The 22,253-nt window shown below is 55.1% G+C and overlaps 9 protein-coding genes across 9 annotated transcripts; 2 read left to right on the forward strand and 7 right to left on the reverse strand.

Moving 5' to 3' along the window:
- Window positions 1-634: 634 nt before the first annotated feature.
- Window positions 635-1,798, reverse strand: B0T26DRAFT_736159 (kinase-like domain-containing protein; the record flags this gene model as incomplete). Its single annotated transcript, XM_060443294.1, has 1 exon — window positions 635-1,798. One exon carries the CDS (start codon window positions 1,796-1,798, stop codon window positions 635-637), a length of 1,164 nt encoding a protein of 387 aa, XP_060302004.1.
- A 239-nt stretch (window positions 1,799-2,037) lies between these two features.
- On the reverse strand, window positions 2,038-4,153 carry B0T26DRAFT_669566 (uncharacterized protein; the record flags this gene model as incomplete). The annotated part of the gene is made up of 4 exons (XM_060439069.1): window positions 2,038-2,080; window positions 2,316-2,961; window positions 3,029-3,291; window positions 3,366-4,153. 4 exons carry the CDS (start codon window positions 4,151-4,153, stop codon window positions 2,038-2,040), a joined length of 1,740 nt encoding a protein of 579 aa, XP_060302005.1.
- A 3,584-nt stretch (window positions 4,154-7,737) lies between these two features.
- Window positions 7,738-7,964, reverse strand: B0T26DRAFT_682946 (uncharacterized protein; the record flags this gene model as incomplete). The annotated part of the gene is made up of 1 exon (XM_060440771.1): window positions 7,738-7,964. A coding segment is annotated over one exon (227 nt), but the record flags the coding sequence as incomplete, so codon positions are not given.
- Window positions 7,965-8,956: 992 nt separating this feature from the next.
- On the reverse strand, window positions 8,957-9,832 carry B0T26DRAFT_669568 (uncharacterized protein; the record flags this gene model as incomplete). Its single annotated transcript, XM_060439070.1, has 3 exons — window positions 8,957-9,136; window positions 9,270-9,625; window positions 9,778-9,832. The coding sequence occupies 3 exons, from the start codon at window positions 9,830-9,832 to the stop codon at window positions 8,957-8,959; spliced, it is 591 nt and encodes a 196-aa protein (XP_060302007.1).
- A 2,871-nt stretch (window positions 9,833-12,703) lies between these two features.
- B0T26DRAFT_631326 (O-methyltransferase) lies at window positions 12,704-14,198 on the forward strand (the record flags this gene model as incomplete). The annotated part of the gene is made up of 4 exons (XM_060436336.1): window positions 12,704-12,983; window positions 13,097-13,223; window positions 13,317-13,819; window positions 13,888-14,198. 4 exons carry the CDS (start codon window positions 12,704-12,706, stop codon window positions 14,196-14,198), a joined length of 1,221 nt encoding a protein of 406 aa, XP_060302008.1.
- Window positions 14,199-14,615: 417 nt separating this feature from the next.
- B0T26DRAFT_758782 (cutinase-domain-containing protein) lies at window positions 14,616-15,595 on the reverse strand. Its single transcript, XM_060446369.1, has 3 exons — window positions 15,289-15,595; window positions 15,006-15,220; window positions 14,616-14,931 (listed from the first exon to the last, which is right to left on the reverse strand). The coding sequence occupies exons 1-3, from the start codon at window positions 15,502-15,504 to the stop codon at window positions 14,658-14,660; spliced, it is 705 nt and encodes a 234-aa protein (XP_060302009.1). The 5' UTR covers window positions 15,505-15,595; the 3' UTR covers window positions 14,616-14,657.
- Window positions 15,596-16,484: 889 nt separating this feature from the next.
- B0T26DRAFT_669571 (uncharacterized protein) lies at window positions 16,485-17,392 on the forward strand (the record flags this gene model as incomplete). Its single annotated transcript, XM_060439071.1, has 2 exons — window positions 16,485-17,278; window positions 17,347-17,392. 2 exons carry the CDS (start codon window positions 16,485-16,487, stop codon window positions 17,390-17,392), a joined length of 840 nt encoding a protein of 279 aa, XP_060302010.1.
- Window positions 17,393-17,574: 182 nt separating this feature from the next.
- On the reverse strand, window positions 17,575-17,986 carry B0T26DRAFT_6244 (uncharacterized protein). The gene has a single exon (XM_060436139.1). It carries the CDS (start codon window positions 17,858-17,860, stop codon window positions 17,639-17,641), a length of 222 nt encoding a protein of 73 aa, XP_060302011.1. The 5' UTR covers window positions 17,861-17,986; the 3' UTR covers window positions 17,575-17,638.
- B0T26DRAFT_866475 (uncharacterized protein) lies at window positions 17,978-18,647 on the reverse strand (the record flags this gene model as incomplete). The annotated part of the gene is made up of 5 exons (XM_060447821.1): window positions 17,978-18,041; window positions 18,107-18,194; window positions 18,260-18,290; window positions 18,350-18,540; window positions 18,605-18,647. The coding sequence occupies 5 exons, from the start codon at window positions 18,645-18,647 to the stop codon at window positions 17,978-17,980; spliced, it is 417 nt and encodes a 138-aa protein (XP_060302012.1).
- Between the last annotated feature and the right edge of the window lie 3,606 nt (window positions 18,648-22,253).

A 22,253-nucleotide genomic window follows, 5' to 3' on the forward strand; every position in this document is an offset into this window, starting at 1 on the left:
TTTGAGACGAAAGGGAGGGAGGGAGGGGGAGTGGGGGTTGATAAGTTTCAAGCAAAGATGATAGGTTTCAAGCAAAAATGCCAACGTCACGGCCAGCAGAGTGGCTTTCGAGTCTGTCAAGTTTCACCTCGTTTTTGTTTGACTGAGGAAACCGCGAGGCACATCGCGCGAGATTCTATTTATGCTTGCTACCATTAGTGCCTGCCACATTGCGTGTTGTTAATGCCTACCACATTGCGTGACACTTGTGAGAAGCGAACTTGAGAGGGAAAGAGCATGTTGACTGCCGTCTTTGATGTCACGCAAAGAAGGTACAAAGCTTAATTGCTGCCTAGTTCAATTTGTCGCGCAACTTCAAGTTGACTCACGTAATTTGATCCGTGTCGAGAAGCGCGACTGCCGTTTCACGCTGGTGTGCCCTCCCACTTCCACTTCGCAAAGCTGTGCCGGCAGAGTACAACAATCTCGAATCCGATCCCGAACATGAAGTTTCACAACGGCCATCATAAACTCTGATCGGCGGCGAGCTTTGCAGAACATTGACCTAGGTTTTTTCAATGCATTTAAGACTGCACCAACAATATAGAGACCCATAAGCTTTGCCAGCAGCCAAATCGGGCACTGCACTGCTGAATCACCTTTTCGCAAACAATGGCGCAAGCGCACTCCCCTCAAAGAACGCCCTATCCCTCTCCCACCCCTTGACGACAAAATCCCTCCCAATCGCTAGGCCCGCCGCAATCACGTCCGGGGCGACGACCCTGGGCCCCTTCAGCTGACGTCTGGGGTACCAGCTGACGAGATGCACGCCGACGTAGACGGCCGTCCGGAACGCCATGTCATCGCTAACATCACCGTAGCCCTCGATGACGCTCTGCATGGCGGCTACGCCCGTGCCGCGACTGTTGTATACGCTGCGCTCCAACAGGTCGCCGACGAGCTGGCCGAGATCGCACGACCGGTGCCCGAATTGCGCAAACTCCCAGTCGATGACGAAAACCCTGTTCGGAGGCGCGTCGGGGCGCGGCGCCTCGCGCCACCCCGATTTGGGGAGCAGGATGTTGCCGGACCACAGGTCGCCGTGCACGAGGCCCCACCCGTCATCGCCGTCGCCGTCGCCGTCCCCGGTAGACGGCTTTTCGAGCGCCTTCGCCGCGCTGTCCTGGACTGCCGCGATGGTGCTCTCGTGGCCGCGCAGCAGGTGCGGGAAGTCCCGCAGCACCGCGAGCAGGGTGCCGAACGTGAAGTCGTGCTTCGCTTTGCGCGCCGGGTGGTGCTGCCACATGTGCGCCCGGAGCGCGGCCTGCGCGGGCGCCGCGCTCCAGGCGTGGAAGGACCGCAGCCAAGCGCCGAGGGCGCGGCCGATGGCGGCGTGGCTGGCCTGGGGGAGTAGATTCTCGGCCGTGGGCGAGAACAGGGCGGCGCGGAGCCAAGCTGTGTCGGTGAGGTCTTCCAGAACCTGGATGTTGGCCAAGCGGCTGAACAGGTAGAGGCGCGGTACGTCGACTACGGCGGTTCCGGTGGTGGAGGGCGAGAAAGCGGCGAGTGATTGGAGGAGCGATTCTTCGAAGGGCTGGTATGGCGTGGCAGTGTTGGTGCAGTGCTTGATTATCACGCTACCGGCGGGTGCATTGCTGCCAGGGCGGTGGACGGGTTGGATCAGCACGCCGCGATAGACATAGTTCCCCTGTTTGGTGGCCAGGGGCTCTGAGAGCGACGAGCATGCATAGGGGGTTTTAGACAGCTCTTCGAGGAGCTGCTTGGTGATTACGTCTTGAGCTGGCTCCGAAGGCGGCATCGTGTTGATGGTTGACTTAATGTGGTGAGGTGAGGGGATAAATTGTGTGGCATCCCTTTTTACAGTCGCACTTTTGAGCTTCCTCTTTTAGCTTCTTGGCCGCACTATTGTGGATCGGAGTGGCTGTGTTGCAACTCCCAGGGGCTACTTGGGTCTATTGTTATCGTTTCTGTCCACAAGTGGCGCAGCACTACAGCACGCAATTTTATCAGGATTACTATTGATGTCTTCAACAGCGTCTAGCCTGACGGAGCCCCCTTATCCTGCTGGGCGTTGGGCCCCCTGTAACCTGGTCCTTACCCTTTTCATCACAACATCACAACATCACATATCTCAGCAGCGCGGTGGAATCCGGCCTGTGGCAGTTCCCTGTCTTGCCGTGGGTTCTCTAACCTATATAATTATCATTATGCTCTCTATCGGGTAAGTCTGGGAATATAGGTATAAGCTGAGACAGGATGGAGTTCGGCACGAGCCGTACAAATAGATGACAACCACCGACTCCTGCCAGCCTCACCTGCAGACGTTGTCCGGATGATTGAATGGCATGCCGTAGAGCACCGGTGGCCGCGACGGCGATGTCGGTGGCACTTCAAGATGGTACCCTGTCATGTGATGAGCCGACCCGTCGGCCGGCGCATGTCCGTGGAGATTAGAGGTGTAGTGGCTGTTATCGGACTGAACAAAGGGATCATCGTGGCGGGGGTGGCCATAGGTAGATAGTAACCAGGTGTTGTTGTCGAACGTGAAGCCGGCGCCGCCGACGCTCGGTCCAGCCTCTTGTCCAGGGCTGTATGGTGGCAACCCTACTGGGCCGTGTTGGTAGGGCAGGCCTGACGGATCGCATTCGTAGGGCGTACCGGAGGGCACCAGCTCCTGGTTTTCCGGGGTGGGAGCATTGACGGAGATGTTGCTGCCGTTGTTGTCCGTGCAAGGACCGGCGCCCGACCTGTACAGGCTGAATACTTCGCGCTGCGCCTGGCGCACAATTTTTTCGAATCTGGCCCTGAGCTGGCTCTCGAAGGGCCCCTCCAGGTCAAACACGTTCTCCTGCTGCAGCAGCCGCCGCACGATGCGGAGCAGCTCCCGTCGCTGGAACCGCTCGTACTGCCGCAGCTCGTCTATGCGCTCCCCGTCGCGGCCCGAGCCGCAGTCGTCGTAGTCTGGCAACACAGTGTGTCAGTTCAACCAGAGCTCATTTGAAGTGACATGTATGGAGGAGGAACTGACAAGGCGAAGGAACAAGATCGCCGTCTTCGTCTGGGAAGAGAATGCGGTACATCTCTAGCCACCGGTCTTCCTCGGTCTCTCTCTGCTTCTTCTTCCGCAGCTGTTTCTCTTGTTCGGTGTTTATGCCCTCTGGAAGGTCCACGAGACGGACTTGGCAGCCTTCAGCCTGTCTCTGGTGCTCCCATAGCTGCGAGTCGGATTTCATGATCATCCCGCAGCGGCTGCAGTGGATGGGCAAGGTATGGGTCCGGTAGATGTGCTCTCTGGACGGTCATGTGTTAGTGGTTGAGACTACCATCAAGATGAGAGGCCGACACGGTCGTATAGTTTTACTCACTTGATGCGATACACGTTGGCCCACCCTGGCCCTCGGCACGACCTATGATTGGTGTGCCTCCTGGGGTTGCGCTGATAGAATGGACACGCAAATCTCCGCTGTTCCTCTTCTAAGCTGGCCTGTGGGAGAGCACGGGATCGTCTCTGGCCATCTGTCGTCTGGGTGCCTGCTCCGATGTACGATTGGCCTCGAGGGATTCCGTCTGGCCATTCCACCGTGTCGCCTGGAGAAGACGATGATGGCGACAGGCCAAACTTGGCAACGCGGCGGGGGCTGACCGAGACGCCACGCCCGCCTGCGCGGATACTTAGCCCGACATACAGGCCGTGGCTCAGAAGCGCCTTGAACTCGGTCATTAGATTGTCGACTGCTTGTTGCTTGCATGTTTCGAGCTCCTCCGTTACCATGGTGCGATTGACGTTGCTGGTTGAACGAGATGAGACGGAAGACGCTTTGGACCATGTAGTCTCCTTCGAGTCCCAATCTGTGCCGCTCCCCGAGGAGCTGGCGAAGTCATGGTTGTCGTCTCCGATTTCCGTATCGTTCACAGCGCTGGGCACTGCTATTTCATTGATGGCTCGGGGTGTTGATGCCTTGGGTCGTGCGAGGTCGTCTGGCCCTTTCTTGGACGACGTTGGAGCGGAGGAAGACGAGCGGTTACCAAGGCGAGTGTCAGCAGCCGCGGCGGTGCCAGCCTCTGCGTCCCCCGATTGTTTCCGCTCACGGTTTCGTCTCCCAAGCACCAGGATGTAGGCAATGACTGAAGCTGTGCTAAAGACCATAAACATCAGTACACATGCTGCTACTAGCCCCGGCACCGTTGAGGACAAGTCAGAGTGGTTAGGGTGAGAAGTCTGGGTGCTGTTCGTTCCAGAGGTCGTGTTAGTTGCTCCTGAATTCGGGTGCGTGTCTACTCGCGAAGCCTGGTCTGAGCTAACTGCAGGTGGAGCCATGGGACGATGGGCCAGGGCCGGGGCCGGGGCTAGGCTAACAACAGGATGGTAGGTGTAGGTGTAGAATGGCTAGTGGAGGATCGAATACGAGCGTGTCGCACACCTGTGACGAGTTTCTTGTGTTTGGGTTATTCTTTTCTCGAGCCAACAAAGCAAGCATGATACACAAGTCTGATATAGAAGGCATGAGACCGGTCTTCTAGGGCCAGGAGCGTGGCTGCCTACAGCAATCAATTACCGGGGCGGAGAAAGGAGACAATTTGCGGGCGCATGTAAGTAAGCGTCCTGTCCCGGCACAGTCAGCCAGCCCTACAGAGCAATTAGGCGATATCGCCATACATAGCCCCCGACGCATCAGTTGCCCAAACGGCTCCCTAGTTGGCTCGAGACAGGAAGGCGGCTATGTGAGGGGGGCGGAGAGGGAGGGGTCGGTTCCAGAGTCTCGGTACAGCGACGGTCTTCTCGTACTTATATTGCGTCCTCGCGGCCCTGCCTGGCAAGGAAGGTGCTTTCACAGCGAAGGTGGCATTGCTGCCAGCGAGAGACCGAGGGAAGCAAAGCTCAGTGGTGATTGAGGACGACGGTGTGTATATACTCGAAACCTTTTGCAGATTAAAATAGACGGTGGCGATATTGCTTGTCGGATGACGCCTGGCCCGACGAGGACTTGAGGGCACGGTCTGCCTAACCAAGTGGTACAACCGTCCAGGTATATGAAGACCATCTCGCAAACTCGAATTCCGCGCGTGGCCATGTATTCAGGCTATGCCCGGGGGCTTTGGCCTGTACCGTCCTGTCTCCCGTACGCTGCTGATGGGGGCTGGCGGCCCGTTGCCGTAGCCGAGTCGTGCACGGCAGTTGTCAATCCACGCGGTCCTAGCGAGGTACGTCCCTAGCAGCTGCACATCGGCCAACAGTTCGTGATCGATGTTGTGAAACGGCAATATGGTTTTAGATCCGGGGTAATATTATGAGTGCCAAATTCCAAATAAGAGTGCCTCGGACATCCCGCACTGCCTTGACCGGGCTAATTACCTAGACAAAAGGACCGAACCAATCGCCTAGATGAAGTTCCAGTCCACGCGGTGCAACAAATGGTCACCGAAGGTCAGACGGAGCCCGAACCCACGTACCGCATCCCTGAAAGGAAGGACCATGTCCTGGTTCCTACGTCAAGCCTCGAGCGCCGACCCAAGGGCCTTGACTATAAAGGATTCTGTCCGCAAACCTAAGGTAGGCAGGTCAGCAAGAGCCCTTCCGGGTGCCCGGAATCGATTCTGTGATTCTCTGGTTTGTTAAAGCCCGAGTGTAACCTTCAGGAGGTTCCCGTCGGGACCGTACTGTAGCCCCCACGCCGTTCTGCTATTGCATGTGCCCAATTGCAGGGGTGGTCATTATTGCGGGAGCACCCTCAAACCTCTCAACCGCCCGCCCCTATAATTAGGGCTGGCTCGCATCGCAGTCCTTGGCGGCTGACACATGATGTGCCGCCGCTGCATAAGCATACTACATGAAGAATGGCATGGCCGGATAGGTAACCGACCTAAATTACGTCGTAGGGGCTTATCGAGTTGCAGCTCCCTCTGCACTGATGGGACTCCATCGTGGGGTTCCATGATGGGGTTCCATCGCAGTGCCAGTCAGGTCAAAGCAAAAGATATCGAGTTAGTTTAAGTGACTTTATTGAGATATGAGCACTAATGATCATACCGAGACCTCCGAGTATCTCGCTTCTTGCTTTCCCGTACTATATCGCGACAGGCACAGATGTCCCCTTTTCAGGGGCTATCAGCCCGCAAAAGCCAAATTCTAAACGGAACGACGCTAGAATATGCAGCCTCATGTGGCGGGCGATATTGTCGCGCCGGCCCTCCTTGCCACACTCGGGACACCTCGCGTGCTCTGGTGGGCCTGCGTGCTCTGGTGAGCCTGCGCCGCGCTCGATGGCTACGTTTCGGTGTCTGGTCCAGATGTGGCGAGCCAGGCCGCGCTTGTCGAGGTGGCCCTTGTCGCAAATATCGCAGCGGAACGGACGGCGGTGGCTCCGCTCGTGCTTCCTGCGTAATCGGCGCGTGTTAAAATCACCACCAAAGATGTCGGCCGGGGGCAAGGGGGAGCGGGAGAGGTACCTAAGGTCGGCGGCTTTGTCGAACTTCCGGGCGCACGACGGATCGGAGCATGACAAGGCAGGGTTGACGTTTGTGTATTGTGAGTGAGTAAAGGATGGAGGGGTGAGGGGGGTAGTAGGCGAGGAACCGATTGGCGTTGAGGACGGAGGCGGAGACCACGACAGGCCTGGTGTAGGGGTGAGAGGAGATTCCCGGGAACTTTCAGGACTGATGCAACCAGTCGCTGGAGCTGTGGTGAGCAAGTTAAACGACCTCGTGAGTGTCTTGCAGCCACAGCCCCTGGTCAATACCTAATTCGGGGATCGTATGGTCATTCACCTTTGATACAAATCAGGGGATGGACGACATAGCCGGTGGTTGAGTGGGGGCCTGTGCAGGAATCATTGTCGGTGTTGTTGGACATCCTTGTGTCGATGTACTGGGGAATGCGGCAGTAGCTTGTGATTTGTCAAGCAAACATGATTCGAACCAGTCTCGAAACCTTGGAGAAGGTCCGGGAAGTTGTCACGCTGGTTGAAACGCAGCGGGAGTTCGTAATCATGATCGACAAGCGCAAGGTTCTGCGGTGCCTGGTTCAAGATGTCCGACATGGGCTGGTTCGAGGTGCATGGTTGGTCTGTATGATCAATCTTGTGAACGAGATCTAGGAAGGCGTTGCGTCCAAGACCATAATACGGTACTCTCTGGGAGTAGTTGTCTCCCAATCCTCAAGGGCCTGGTACCGTTCGTCTTTGTCCTCCCACGGAGCCGCGGAATCCTTTGGGTCTAAGTGGGTATCAGGGACGATGGCCAAGAAGCCCCTATCAAAGCCTTTTATATAGCTGGATGGAGAAAGATGCCGTTAACGGCCGAGAAGAGTTCTTCACGGGCGCCAATCCCGAAGATGGGGTCCATAAGGTCCGCTGAGCGCCAAGGGAAGAGATGTGCGGCGATGGCGAGGCTATTATCGACCCAAGTCCCAAGCACTGGCTCCCAAATGTCAATGGAGCCAGGGCAATAGGCCTGCCTCATCAAGTCTCTCATTATTGACTGATCCTTTGTTTCGCGCCGGCCCTCGGATGCAGAATTCGGGAGGTCGAACCCTAGCTTCGAAGAGTTAAAGAGCTTGAGGAACCCGTTGCAGTGATCTGAAAAGGAGTCTTCAGCTTTTTGGACTGTTTCCTCGCAATCGATGCTTGTCGTGCGAGTGCAATAGACTCCATCAGGCACTCTCTTCCTTCCTGGTCCGCGTCTTCCTAGCGCTCTCTCGACAAGGTTCCGCCGTCTTCCTGATATTTATGGAACTAGAGTGTGCTGTAAGGAAAAGGACACCCCAAACACCAACTGCGCGCACAGGGTGCGCGCCCACCACTTGTCACCAACTGGCTAGAACACTGCCAGCTGGCATACGCTACGCCGTGGCGCCACGACCGCAGACTGATGCCCGGGCCGAACCCCTGAGCAGGTATATAAACAATGGCCCTCGCCCATCTTCCTTTGCGAGGGCCAGGTTGAAGTCTTACACCAATACAAGTCATTGCTCCCCTACCTTCTTGCCTGCATTGTGACCACCTTGATCAGGCGTACCTACCTTCTCTTACACCCCTTCCCGATCAAGCTTCTTTTGGACTCGTTACCTAACCCTGAAGACATCTTGACGGACCCTGTGACGGCGGTCAACAGCATCTAGGAAGAAGAGTCGCTAGTATGGCTATACCATTGTCTTAGGATTCTAAAAGTAAAGAAAGAAAGAAAGAAAGTCTACAAAGGTACGATCGAGGGTGCGGGGGTATAGTGGGGTGCCGAGAGCGCACGGGCCATTATGGTTTGCCCTGCCAAGGCTCGTGACAGACCCCATACCTACCCTAGCTAAGTCGGCAAAAAACTTTATGCGAAGATTAGGAAACCTTCAGAAAGTAGGTAATCCACAGACGCAGCCAGCGACTCGGCCATCCTCACTATTAGATCGACCCTCTTCTCCATTTGATAGATCATCAATCGTGCTATTATATTCACCAATTCGGAGATGGGCAGTCATCTCAACAACGCAGCCAGTAATACCTCAGATCCACCAATTACCAGCTATAACTCCAAACAAACTACCGCACGACCTCTTTGGGCACGCTTACAAATACCGCCAAAATAGTATCCCAAACCATCATAACTATCGTAGAGTCCATTAAGTCCGTCCTAGACATTTAACCAATACTGGAGCCGGGTGGGGTTTCGGATTTTTCACAATGGTTACTACACAATGCATTAATTATGCGTTACGTTGCCAAAAGCCACAAAGATTCTATTCTATCTGAATCTTGACCTGAAATGCGGAGTACTGAACCAAGCTACTCCAGAACATCAGCGGTCGCCCCGTCTGTGAAATATTTTGACTTTTACGGGACTCCTGTCTCGCAACTCAAACCATATTGTGAAGCCATAGGTAGGTGGGCACCTGTGCGCGCAAAACTAGTCTTAGAGTAACAATGCCCGATGCTGCCGCTAATGATCATCTCTCGACTCAATACGCAAAATATTAGCATTCCGGCGGCAGCACAATGATATCCACCTCATCCAATTCTTCCTCGTCCATTCCTTCCTCTTCCATTCCTTCCTCTTCCATTCCTTCCGCCTTTTCGACGCAGACGCAGAGCAACATCGACCGTTTCAGAACAGTTTTGCCATTGGCGTCGCGGGGATAGACTTCCTCGAGTCGCTGCATATATCGCTGCAATTATGCCTCGCGGTGGTCGGGGTCCGTGACGGTCTTGAGCATGAACCGCAACTCGGCGCCTTTCATCCACTCAACCAGCTCTCGGTGGTTGTTTAAAATTACTTGGACAAATGACCGCGACGTCCAAACAGTGCTGCAGGGTCTCTATTTGGGCGTCGGGATGCAGATACTGCAGCGCTTCGGTGCTGAAAATCAAGTCAGTCCCATCCTCGGGAACGTACGTCTCAATATTGCCGTGCACGTACGTGGCCGTGGGCACTTCCTTGGCTCTCTCCATTGTCTTTGCCGCCTCGATCATGCTGGGAGATGAGTCGATGCCGAATATCCGGGCGTCCGGGAACTCTGACCCCAGAACCTTGGTACTAGTGCCGGGGCCGCAGCCCGAGTAGATGACGCACTCAGGTTTCCATCTGGCTGCAACTAGCCCCTTGACCTCCTTGACGAGTTTGATGGCATCTACTTGCGGTGAATCTCGAATTGCAGGTATTTTTCCGGATCCCAGTCTCGGTAATTGTCAGCGATTTTGATTGAATCTTGACTGCTCAACCCGGCTGTGTGGAAGGTGAAAGGCCGGCTCGGGTTTGGGAAGAAGGCTGAAGAGAGAGAATTCTGGCGTGTAGAACACGGAATCTGGATGAGGGATAAAAGTGCAAGGACGGAAACGCACCGACAGAGCATTGGTTTTATGCTCAAGTGAACATTAGCAGGAAACTGGAAGTTTCCGCAAGCGAAGCTGCCTAGCAGGTGAGCAAACGCGCAACAAGTGTGCTAATATTGAAGAGGCCAAAATACAATAGGGCCAAACACTGTCAAACCTTCAGACTCTGACAGACTCTGACTCAGGAAGATTCAGAACAATGCAACTATTTTTATTGTTTGGTATGTTATACTGTGACTATTTGACGGCTGATGCTTGAAGGAAACCGCCTGTTGATCCCATCGTATCCTATAGTCTTCTATCAAATACCTTCTAGCGGCACACAGACCACAACATGTTTTCCGCAAAAGTGATTGGGTATGAGAAACTCCATATGCATTGTCGGAAACGTCCCATCAAAAGGCAGGCAGCCCGTACAAAAAGCGGTTTATTAATTAATATTACCCAGACTATAGGTACCTATATACGTGCAAGGCTACTCAAATCTCTAATAATTTCTTTGAACGGCCTTAACAAATTATCGTCGTCGTGAAATGGTGCGTGGAAGGACTAATAGAAGGACTAATAGAGTGACCAACTGAGAGCCCTTCGTTGACCAACCACAACTCGTTTCAATATAGGGAATTTTTGAGCGAACATCATCTACGTCATCCTGTCCATTGTAGATACGGCGTTTATTAACACATTCTGCTAATTATTTGGGTACTTGGGTGCCTGGGTACCTTGGATCTTTATCAAGCCTAGGCCGAGGGCCGGGCCACTCCATCGCGTGATTACCTCGCGCAAAGCGCAGCGGCTCAAGAGGAGTACATAGACCCAGATGCATGAACATCGCGCCTCGTCACGCGAGAGGTTGCACAACACAACAAGAAACCCCAACATCGGCTTCGCCCTTACGTCGGCGACGCGCGCGCGCGCCGACTCTCCGGCAGTACCTGGATACAGATCATGCTTTCGTCGGCCATAGGGGTCAGTAAGTTGTCGCCTGGCCAGCATCGTGTCCTGGTTTTATGCAAGCCGACGGGGTTGGGGTTACAGCCATGCAACCGCAGTTGTAGTGGAGGCCTTCTTCCCGCCGTGTCTTCTTGCGCTGATGATTAAGCCGGCTCCAGGGAAGCATTCGCCTCGGAACTTGCAAGTAATCATGCTTGGTTGTCGGACTCTATGCCTTGTGCCGAGCGCCGGCGCTGTGCCGCGGCGGGGGTGTGCTGTTTCTGTTTTCCAGTTCTCGATCGGCAAATGGTATTGCGGCTTAGCGGTGTCCTCAAGAAGCGGCCAGTGATCTGTGGACAGCCCCAAGGGACGACAGAAGCCAAGCTGTGCAGCCCAGTGTGGATTTGTTCCGGATAAATGTCGATTACTTTTTTGTCGAGTTTCTCCGGTTCGATGCTTCCGACGCCTCCGCGTGAATGTTTAGAACAGGTTAAGCTCTTTATGACTAGCCTTCATTTCTTGCCCATTTTGATGTGAGATAAGTAAGGCACGCCCCTACCTGGTCGCCAATAATATGTACCACAGATGCCCCGCTTACTCAAAGCAGTAAACAATCGTGCTTCGAGCGACCTTATTGGTAACGTAGCGATGCATGTGCGGGGTCCATGCATGCATGAGCAGAGCGTGAATGGACAGTACGGAAACGCGAGCAAAGTCAATCAACAATCAAAGAGCTTCTTTCACCAAAAACCCGGCACTGTACGTATGCGCTGTACGAGTACATACACTATCGCCACCCTGCCGTTGAATGCTGCAGCGGGCTGCGCTGGATTCGCAGGTGCTGCTACAGTGAGTGGCAGTGAGTGGCAGTAAACCCGACAATCGCCAGACTCTCGGCCGGGATTGAAAAACAGGATGAAAGGCTGATAGAAAGCATACCTTAATTAGCATGTCATGCCATGCATGGCACGTTGACAAGTACGTATTCACACCACCAGGATCACTAATACACGCACATAATCGATAAAGTGCCTCAGTGTTATCAACATGGAATATTGTTACACAGCTAAGCCATCAGTGATGGCACCTTCCTGGAATTTTACTGGCTCTGGCCCCTCCGGCACAGGTGGCGGCACAGGTGGCCGGGGAGGGTTGTCCGGTGAAGGGGGTGTCCTGATCTGGCTGGCGATTAGTGGTCCGCATCCCAGACCTTCACGGGTATCCTGTTTTGGAAAATGACCGTTGAATTTCGCGCATTCGCGCCTATCGAGTCGCCGGCTTTCCGTTCGTTCCAATGCTGGCAGACGCAGTAGTCCAAACAAGCGGGGCGTCTGCGGCTGCAGAACGAGCCTAGGTAGATTGAAGATTCCTTGTTCCCAGTGCCCGGCACCTTGCCACCCATATACAGCTGTAGCTACGGATTTGCGGAATTCCGGGCATTCAAAAAGACGTCAATGGCCGCCTCCCCCTCTCCTCATGCTTCTTTGAGAGAGGCAAGACCAGCTTCTGGGCATCACCCCGCGCGTCCTCGCGGGTCCTTTTCAACAACCAAGCCACCGGCACCGCTGACAATTTCCGTAATGATCGTTTTCTTTGTCCAGGTACGCATAGTTGTTCTACAGTTCTAGGCCCTACCTATTCAACTGCTGTTGCTAATTATTGCAGCTATTATTTTCAACGACTGCAGCTTCCAACGATAGCTAATCAACACAACTTCAGCTCCAAATTGCTGGTCAAAATACCGACCCGGCCACTAACTAAATCAGTCAAACCGAGGTCGCAGTCAGTTCCGCACCACCCCAATCCCGGCCAGCAAACAAACAAGCAAACAGGAAATGAACCCAACCGCTAACTAGCAAACAATGCACCAGAAAATGAGCTCCACCAATCCCGGCATCTTTCCTGATACCATGTCTGACGACGCGCTAGCCGATCTTAGGGAGACGGCGGGCAGTTTGATGTCTTCAGTCATCGACTTCGTCGCCGCCGAATCCAACGGCAACACGGACCCGGCTCTCGATCTCATGCGCCGTGCTAAAATTCTCGAGGCGACCCGCCGCATCCAGCTCCTCACCAAGGACCCCGGCGACGAGTGGACCGAGATGGTTTACGCGTCGACCCTCATGACGGCCAAGCGCCTGTTCTGCGACTGGGGCGTCTTCGATGCCATCCCCACCGAGGGGGCCATATCCTTTGCCGAGCTGGCCGCCAAGGTCGACGCCGAGGAGATGCTGTTAGGTCCGTATTTATGTCCAGGCCACACGTCAGATTCTAAATAGGCTCGAGGCCACACGTCAGATTCTAAATAGACTCGAGGCTGACGTTGCATTGCTTGGTTCCACCGGCGACAGTTCGCATCGCCGGCATACTCATTTCCACGGGCTACCTCAAGCAGATCGGCACCAACCAGGTTGCTCATACCCGTTATTCTCTCGTGTTTGCGAACAATGACCGCAGAGGCCTGCTTTTCAATACCGGGTATGTGACAGTGACCAGCCAGACTGGCTGAACCTATCTACTTAGGTACCCGGCAACGACATGCCCTGTGAACTAACAGCCGCCCCAATGCAGATGGGACAACTGCGTGGTCCCCTATGCAACAATGCCAAAGTACTTTGAGCTGTACGGCCGCAAGGAGCCGCGCACCGTGACGCACACGCCCAACGGGTTCGCGCACGGCAAGCCCGACCTGGCTATCTACGACCTCATGCAAAGCGACCCCGTCCGGCTGGCGCGCTGGATCCCCGCCATGGCGGCCGTCGAGGAGCACATGCCCATCGCCGGCATCTACGACTTCTCGTGGCTCGTGTCGTGGGCGCAGGCCGAGGCGGCGCGGCACAAGCAGCACGGCGCCGGCACCCTCGCGCCCGACCGCCCCCTGCTCGTCGACGTCGGCGGCGGCAGGGGCCAGGCCATCAAGGCCATCACCAAGGAGTTCCCCGGCATCCCCGTGCACCGCTGCGTCTTGCAGGAGCGCCCCGAGGTCATCGACGCGGTCCTGGCGGCGGACGAGCCCGAGCTGGGGCTTGTTACCAAGATGCCCATCAACTTCCACGAGGGGCAGCCACTGAAGGGTGAGTTTCGCGGCCCAGCAGACGGCCTAATTAATCAGCACAGCCCTACTGACACCACCATGTGCTAGGCGCGCTGGTGTACTGGATCCGGCGCTGCCTGCACAACTACCCCGACGACACGGCGATCAACGTGCTGCGGCACATCGCCGACGCGGCGGCGCCCGACAGCCGGGTCCTCATCTTCGAGGACGTGCTCGACAGCCCGCCGCACTATATGGCGGCCATCATGGACTTTATGATGATGGGCATGGGCGGCAAGCAGCGCACGCGCGCGCGCTGGGACGAGATGCTCGCCGAGGTCGGCCTCAAGATCACGGATGTCCAGCGCGGCAACGGGCCCTGGAAGACGCAGTGCGTTATGGATTGCGTCAAGGTCTAGGTTCGGGATAGGCGTGTTATGCTTCTGCTAATCACAGCGCGGCGGTTGGAAGTCGAGCTTTGCGTGTCGGAGAGGGGCATTTGGATACGATTGCTGTCTTGGAAGCTGCGTGGCTGGCTTTATCTCGCGAGCTAGAATTACTTCAACATGAACTTGGCTGTGCGGAATCTGGCATGTCGAATGTTCGATACATCATGCTGTGCACTTGCATACGGTGATGCTTCAAAGCTCGGGGATGCTCCGATTGTGGTGCTTAGCCGTGTGGACTCGTAAAGTGGAAATATGATGCTGACTCCAGCCTGCCTACGAACCGACCTACGAACCGACCTACGAACCGAACCGAAAAGAATATCAGATGTCATGATTCATGCGAAGAGAAAAAAAAAGAAAAGAAAAGAACACCCCGAACGCCCCCCGCCCAGCCCAACCCCTTAAATCCACGTCCACACAACTGCCGCCTCAGCTGCTCGCAATCCTCGCAATCAAGAACTTGGGCGCCTCGTCCTTGGCCTCGTCGGCGTACATAAGATGCTGCGGGGTGACGAGCAGCGTGCCCTTGCAGACGAGGTCGCCGGCGTCGCAGTACACAGCGAGGCGGCTCGCGGGGTAGTTGGGGATCTTGCCGCCGTTCTGCTGGTTCTTGGTGTAGCCGAAGAGCACGACGCCCTTGACCTGCTCGCGGATGGCGGCGCTGCTGCCGCCGATGGCCGCGGCGGCGAGGGCGGCACCCTGGCTGGAGGAGGGCAATGGGCTGTCAATCTTTACTTCATGGGATTTTCTGGGAAGCTTGCGCTGCGACGGACGTACCTGTAGCCGCCGGACACGATCTTGGCCTCGGGGCACTTAGTGTTGGCGAGGGTCAAGAGGTTCTTCATCTCCGTGATGGCCGCCTTGGTAGTGCCGTCTGGGAGGAGGTTGTCAAGGAGGCCGGCTGTGTATGCGCCGCCGACGCCCTGGACCCAGACATTGCTGGCGCCGTAGGCCGACTCCAGCGCGTCCGCGAGAGATGGACCCAGTGATCCCTAGCAGACCGTGCCATCAGCTGCGCGGCCTTGGCTGTTGTTGCCAGTGGGACTGCGGGTAGACTTACTAGGTTCCCGCCCTCGGTCGATCCACGAGCGTAGATGAAGATTATTGGCGGGCAGGTGCCGCCGGCTTGAAGCTCGTTTCTCGTCTCGCTGCTCGCCCGAGACTCGAGAGACTGCGTGTGCTCCTCGACAAGCTGCCATGATCTGATCTCCTCGATGCGGCTGGGCAATGCAGCGGCGAGTCCAACAACTAAATGCAGGGCAGTGAACAGCTTCATGTCGACAGTGAGGCGGCAGACGGGGGGCTGGGGTTGGTCTAAGTGGGAGGGGATAATATGTCTTTCTACTCAACACTGACTTGTTACTGAAAAGAAGTCACGGAGGCCATCCTTGGTCTTTATGCCTCACTGGCATCCCTATTCTTCACCCTTTCCGGTTCTGCCAGCTAACTCTATTCCCCTCTTTCCGCTTCACAGGTTCACAGTAGCATCACAGTCCCAGCATGTCAAGATCATCTGACAAGCAAAATATCGCCAAGTTTCATCGTCCATTGTGCTCAACGGGCACGTTGGCGTCCCCCGCATTGGCACGGTGATCTGTCCTGGAAGCGAGGCATGGCGGTTACCCGGCGTGCAGTCTCCGGGACGGCTCTCCGTTCCCCTCAGTCCCTAAAACAGCAGCAGGTCGTTTTTGGATCACGCGGGCGCGGACATGAACCCCAAACCGTGCCGGCGCTTCGAGAACTGCAACCCCAACGAGCGCACAAAGCACCTGAGAGTGCGGGGATGTTGGCTGGGCTCGGGGGTTTTAAGGCCATGTAATCCCGATAGTCCTGCCAGATGCAACGCTAAATTCCGATGAGCATGCAGATTGCACGCTCGCCTCGGTGATGCATGAAGACACTCGCTTCTCACTCGCGTTTTCGAGAAGTTGCTGTTGACTTTTTTGCATGTGAACAGACTGAGATAGATGACAAGGCCAGCTTTGCCAGGGCAATCTGCATTCATGCTACCGTAAGTCTTTGAACTGTCGCGTGCGTCCACAAAGGAAATGCAGAGGGCTCAACCGAAACGTGAGAACAACCCAATTGTGAATCTGAGCAAAAGGCACTTTACAAAAGAATCGACATCTACAATGCCCTGCACTTGATTTAAAGCACATGATCCCGTACCTCTCCTCGGTTTCGTCACGGTGACTACTATTTCTACTAGGCTAGGCAGTTGGAAGTCGAATCGGAGGCATCCGTCAAATAGCCCCAATGGCTGAGACAGAAGCCCACATGTTCCCAATGGTAAGGTGTGTCCTTGACACGGTCATCTGGGCCATAAGCCTTGGCCGCTTTCAGCCAATGTCAGATGAAGACCAACCAAGACTTGATGCGCTGAAACTGGCCGAGAAAGGGGAGTTGGGGTCAGCCCAGCCACAGTCGCCCAGCGGGGCCGCAGTCCCAGACAAATCTAGCCTTGGCAAGGACATCGACCGGGATAGCACCCTGGGCCAGATGAGGCTGTCGACAGTCTTTGGCAGGGAGAAGATCACAGAGGCCCTTGACCTCGCCAAGGACGCCATGTGGCACGAGCTCACGGAAAACAAAGCCTGGGACCAGATCTACCGCGCGAACATTCTCGAGTTCAACGAGGGACCGAGCAACATCCGCCTGGGGTACATGGAGCTCAACAGCTTGCTCGGAGAGGATGGCAAATACCTCGACCTCCGGTTGGCCGGGTTCAGGCGGCGCATCGTCCACGACGCTCTACAAGGCCTGGTCGTCGTCCGCAACGTCCTGTGCCACCCGCAAGCAGACAGACTGTCCTCCCCGAGCGTAATCGACGACTGTCTAGCCAGATGCCAGTGGGCGACTCACGTGCTGGGCCACCCAACTCTGGAATCCAGGATCCGCGAACTCAGAGATGAGGTCAGGGGCGCAGCTAAACGGGCCCTTCATGAGATCACGATTTTCAGTGCGTTTCTGAGACTCGACCCCGACTTAGGGTCGCTCACAGAGCTGAAGCCGCAGACCGAAGACTCGGACGAGTCATCGCCGACCGGGCCGTGGATTCGTCTGCCAGAGGAGCCAAGCTGGGGCATAAACCACAAGGTTCTCTTCGCGAATGTCATAGCAGAGGACGTGTACGGAGACGGCCAAAAACATCCCAGCAGGCCTGAAGCGGTCACCCGCGTTGCTGTCTTCTACCTCAACGCCTATCACCGAGGGGTCGCCCACGAGTTTCTCAACGAGGTTTTGGGAACAAAACTTGACTGGGAGGCTCGGGAGAAGGGGCTGAACGGCGGCCCGTGGAGCTGGGTAAAGAAGGCGATGGGTGCTATTTGACCATGACCATGACCCACCTGGGCAAGTTTAGACTTGAATTTTACAGGCTGCGATATCTTCGTAACGATATTTTGCTTCATTTATTTTGCATTGTTCTCTCGCCGTGCTATGCTACGTCTATATCTCGTCCCATATACCCACCTGCTCGCCACCACACCCATGCTTTGGAGAATTGGAGAAAAGCATCCAGAAGAACCCACCCGTCTAACCCAAACACGTAGGTACCGGCGCGAGCAATAAAGCCAAGCCATGCTAACCCGCACGAAACCCGCCAGAATGGACCCCTTGTGCCCCTGCGGCATAAGATCGCGCCGGACTCGACACCTCGATCCGTCCGGCGCACCGGTCTGGGCTCAGCCTAATCATCGCCTAGCTCAGACAACAGTACTCAGTACTAGTACTCCCCACTGCGACCTTCCTCAAATAACAGTGGCGCCGCCGTTGGCACTGACGGTGCTGCCCGTGACCCAGCGGGCGCCCTCGCTGGTGAGGAACGCCACGACCTGCGCCACGTCGTCGGGCGTGCCGGCGCGCGCGTCGGCGGCTACCCGCCGATGTTACCGGCCTTGATCTGCTCCTTCTGCTCGGCCGGCATGGCCGCGATGAGGTCCGCCTCGACGAAGCCGACCGAGACGGCTGTTGGCAGGGTGTTGGTTGATTGTGTTTTGTCTCGCGAGTTGGAAGACTGGGTGCGTGCTTACCATTGGACGTGATGCCGCGCGACTGGCCGAACTAGAGAGTGCATGTCAGTCTCTAGCCCCACACCGGGTCCGGGTCACAACAACACGTACCTCGACAGCCCAGTTCTGCGTCAGGCCCTCGACGGCGAGCTTGCTGGCGACGTACAGCGGCATGGGCGGGATGCCGGGGCCGATGTTGACGGTGCGCGTGGCCAAGCTGCTAATATTGATAATGCGGCCGCCGCGCGGGATGTGCGGCAGCACCGCCTGCACCAGCATGAGCGGCGCGCGCACGTTAGCGGCTAGTCCAACCCATTACCTGCAATCACGGCGCCAGGATGGAGAAATTATGGCGCCCGCACATACGGTCGCCCGACGACAGCTGGGCTGGCGTCACCGATTCGAACATGCGAAAGCTGCTCCAGAATCGCTTGGCCTCAAGACGCTACCGTAGGCTCTCACCCCACCCATGTTCTTCTTCCCTTCAACTTCTCGCCCTTGCTGACGGAGCAATGGGTCTGCCAGGTGCGAAGATAACCCTAACCCTTGTATCAGAGAGGGCAGGTACGCCTGATCAAGGTGGTCACAATGAAGACAACAGAAGGTGAGCAGAGACTGGTATTGGCGTAAGACTTCAACCTGGCCCTCGCAAAGGAGAGGTCGAGAGCCATTGTTTATATACATGCTGTTTATATACATGCTCAGAAGCTCAGTCCCGAATGTGCATGTGACACAAGGCGCCCAAAATGGGCTTAGTGGCTCATGCCAGCTGGCAGTGATCTAGCCCGTCGGTGCCAGACGTCAACGCGTGTAACGGAGCGCGCGTTGACAGGTGGTTGGCGAGGTGAGTGCCCTTTTCCTTACACCTTCCACATAAAAATCGTCGCCCCGATGATCAGTGGTTGGTCACCTAACTCGATCTCGCTCACTTGACTCCAATTCCATTACTGCCTTTTTGGCCGCCTTCGTGAATACCCACTCCCCGTCCTTGTGCTCAAGGCCTATTTTGGCCGTTTCCTCACTAGTCAATCCGTTCATACCATCCACCCATCCCCCCCACCCGATCACCCAGGCTAGGCGATCACTTTCTACACCAAAATGCTGAAACTTTGAACAACCGTAGCATAGTCAATTGTGAAGCTATTTACGAATAAAACATGGCAAAATGTAGCTAATTAATCGCTAATCCATATATTGTACCGGCACCCTGGTTGCACGCCCTAATCTGGTCATTCTTGCAGGTTGAATGTTGCCATCTGCAGCGTCATCCTCATCGTCTTCTTCATCCACCTCTTCTTCTTGCGGCTCTGCTTAAGCGGCATTTTGAGCCTCAACTTGATGCTCTGCGGGAGCCTCGCCACCAAGTAGTATAGTAGCCAAAGTCATGAACAGTTTATTCGGGTTTGGAATTTTCCTCCTTTTCTTTGGCTTCAAGCGTTCCAATTCGGCCTCTAGGGCTTCGATTCGTGCCTGCTTCAAAACTAACTCAGCTTGAAGCTCGCTAACTGCTCGGGCGGCCTTTATGAACTTCATTCTTGTGCCTAGACTAGCCCCCTTGCTCATATCCATTATCTGGCGGGCTGACACGGGGGTATTAGGGACTTCAGGGAGTGTTACGATCCCGGTTCAAAGGCGCAGAGGGCGTTGTCCCGCCCGCTGCAGGTTGGCTGGAGCGGCATTCAGGGCAGGGCTCTCGGCAGGAAGGATGCGGCCAATCAGGTAGTGCTCTGTGCAGTTAGTTGCCAAGACCTGGGAGAGCGCACGGAGCAGGGCGATTAGTGGGGCCCATGGCGATCTGTTGGCGATCGCCCCGGGGCCCACAGAGCGTAAAGAAGGGACTTTGATTGGTTACTCATAGTTCTATAGGAGCTGGCAGCACGCTCTCTGGGAGAACGGTTCTGCAGCTATCAATGCATCTGGTTAAGCATACATTTGTTGTGTGCTGAAAGCCTGTCTTTCGCAATCTGTGCACGATACTCCTTGTCTCCTGTCATCTCCTACCTGCCGTCCAGACCCCCACAATCCTAGGCCGGGCCTAGCTCCGTGGACCTGTTGTCCAGATTGTAACACTTCATCTCCCCTATATACCCCCTTTTTCTTAACCCCCGCCGGCATCCTCGCCTTACTCGCCTCGAAGACTCTAGCTAGGCAGTTACGCGGCGTAGTTAAGGACCTACTCTTTTCTTCTATAGATACTTTAACCCTAACCCTATCCAGGTGGTGTCATAGTAGAGGTTGAGGCGGCTGGCGTCGCCGCAGAGGTCAAGCGGGTTGCTGCTGCAAGACGTGCTGCACTGCGAGGCGGGGGCGGGGGCGGACGAAGGAGACATTGCGTTGCCCCAGAAACATTAGCCGGAAGAGGCTAATCAGTATCGTGATACCTAGGTAGGACGTTACCTAATAGGGGGCAGGCTTACACCCCGAACTCGACGCCGGCGTACCGAAAGCCTTGGAAAGCACGTCTCGGTGGTTGTATTGCTCGACATGAGCACACCAAAACCACATTTGCTGTTGTCAGGGAGAGACACGCCGCCGCAGCGTTTGGGGCAGTTGAGAATCTTGTTCAGGACGGTCTGGGCCGTGGCGCCGCTGAGACGCGGCGGTACAGACCCATCCGAACAAGCGTAGGCGATGGAGGCGAGTGTTCTGTGGTGTCAATGACTGAGCTAAGAGTGTCCTGGTCGGAGCGGTAGCAAGGAGAGAGAGAGCAAGGACGGTTAATGTGAAGCGATGCATTATGGCAGATAACTCGCTATCGAACCCGTCCAAGTGGACGAACGTGAGGCAGGATACCGAATGGACGGGCTCAAGAATCTATCCCTATATAGTTCTACTTCTAGGAATAATTACCGGGGTACCGACGAATCGGTGACGCCGAAAAGACAAGCGATTTAAACTATTCCAGCCACCGTTCCGACCACCGATACTTTGACAATGGGTATACGAATGCGACGGTATCCATGGGCATGAAGGTTCTCTCGGGTTAAAACCAACCATTTGTGTTAATTACAATCTCAACCGGTGAGTGATCACCGCAGCACCATCACGTCGAGATTTCTCAGTGCTGAGGAATTGCGTGATACGGCATACTATTAATTAATCTTAGCCGTTAATCATTCATAGAACCGGTAAGCTAGCGCCTCCTTGCGTGCAACCCGGGAAGAAAAGGAATGTAAAGATAAGGACACTCCGGTCATACACCTCCTCCCGTGTGATCGTACGAAGGCCTAGACTCGTCGGATATAATTACCATGATAGACCACGGGGTACGGAAACTCGACGAGCGGTGTCTTACTTGATTAAATCAGGTCCAAATGCTACCTTGAAGGAAGCGCGATGAAAAGAGCACAGATAGCAAACTGCACCACCAAGACGTTCTCCGGGCACCCAATCTTAATCTTGAACATCTTGAACTCCGACTGAAGCGGTGGGAGCTTCGCCTTCCACGAGAAAACGAGAAAACGAGAAAACAAGAAAACAAGAAAACAAGAAAACAAGAAAACAAGAAAACAAGAAAACAAGAAAACAAGAAAACAAGAAAACAAGAAAACAAGAAAACAAGAAAACAAGAAAACAAGAAAACAAGAAAACAAGAAAACAAGAAAACAACGAAACAAACACAAGACGAGCCGCAGGCGAGCCTCAAAGGTCGACAAAGGCCATATCGGGCAGTCAAATATATCGAAGGAAGGCACAGGCTCGAACGTGGGCCCGGGAGGCCTAGGTCATAGCAAAGATGGGTGGATTTCTTCCAAAAAGCTAGGTAGGAAAACGCGAAAAAGGACCCGCCTCCGTTAGATTATAGAGGGCAAGCCGGCCACCTTATATAAGGTGGTCGGCAGTTAGAGGATGAAAGAAAAAGGACACTAGATTACAATAGGTTTATGGGCATAACGACCCCCTTTTTCCTGGGCCACTTATCCCCGCGTCACCACCTCTTTCACCGCTTCTTGACATCCATGTTGTCTCACCTCTTCACTGTCTCCGCGCTCAACCATTGTTGTCTCGTCATATA

The sequence above is a fragment of the Lasiosphaeria miniovina genome, assembly GCF_030549165.1.
Source record: "Lasiosphaeria miniovina strain SMH2392-1A chromosome Unknown B0T26scaffold_1, whole genome shotgun sequence".
NCBI classification, from domain to species: domain Eukaryota; kingdom Fungi; phylum Ascomycota; class Sordariomycetes; order Sordariales; family Lasiosphaeriaceae; genus Lasiosphaeria; species Lasiosphaeria miniovina.